This window comes from Eimeria mitis, genomic scaffold (genome assembly GCF_000499745.2).
Source record: "Eimeria mitis Houghton genomic scaffold, Emh_scaff156, whole genome shotgun sequence".
Classification (NCBI taxonomy): domain Eukaryota; phylum Apicomplexa; class Conoidasida; order Eucoccidiorida; family Eimeriidae; genus Eimeria; species Eimeria mitis.
The window spans coordinates 14,399-14,603 of NW_013569777.1; the positions used below are offsets into that span (position 1 = coordinate 14,399).

The 205-nt window shown below is 60.5% G+C and overlaps 1 protein-coding gene across 1 annotated transcript in view; it reads right to left on the minus strand.

The window, feature by feature from the left end:
- The window catches only part of EMH_0000990 (PPR repeat-containing protein, putative), a gene marked incomplete at both ends in the record, with an annotated part of 1,891 nt that overhangs the window by 537 nt on the left and 1,149 nt on the right, over positions 1-205 (minus strand). The window contains 2 exons of the mRNA XM_013495408.1: positions 1-125; positions 190-203. Of these exons, the coding sequence (XP_013350862.1) occupies positions 1-125; positions 190-203 (139 nt within the window). The remainder of the gene's footprint in view (positions 126-189; positions 204-205) is intronic.

The following is a 205-nucleotide window of genomic DNA, read 5'->3' on the forward strand; positions in this document are numbered from 1 at the left end:
ACCAGCATCCAACAGATCATCTCTGCTGCTGCTGCTGCTGCTGCTCATGCTGCTGCTGCTGCTGCTGCTGCTGCTGCTGCTGTTGCTGCTGCTGCTGCTGCACACAAGCTGGCTTGGAATCACCTCTGCTCCTCCAGCAGCAGCAGCAGCAGCAGCAGCAGCAGCAGCAGCAGAGGCACCATCTCCCACCACAAGTTGCTGCTGC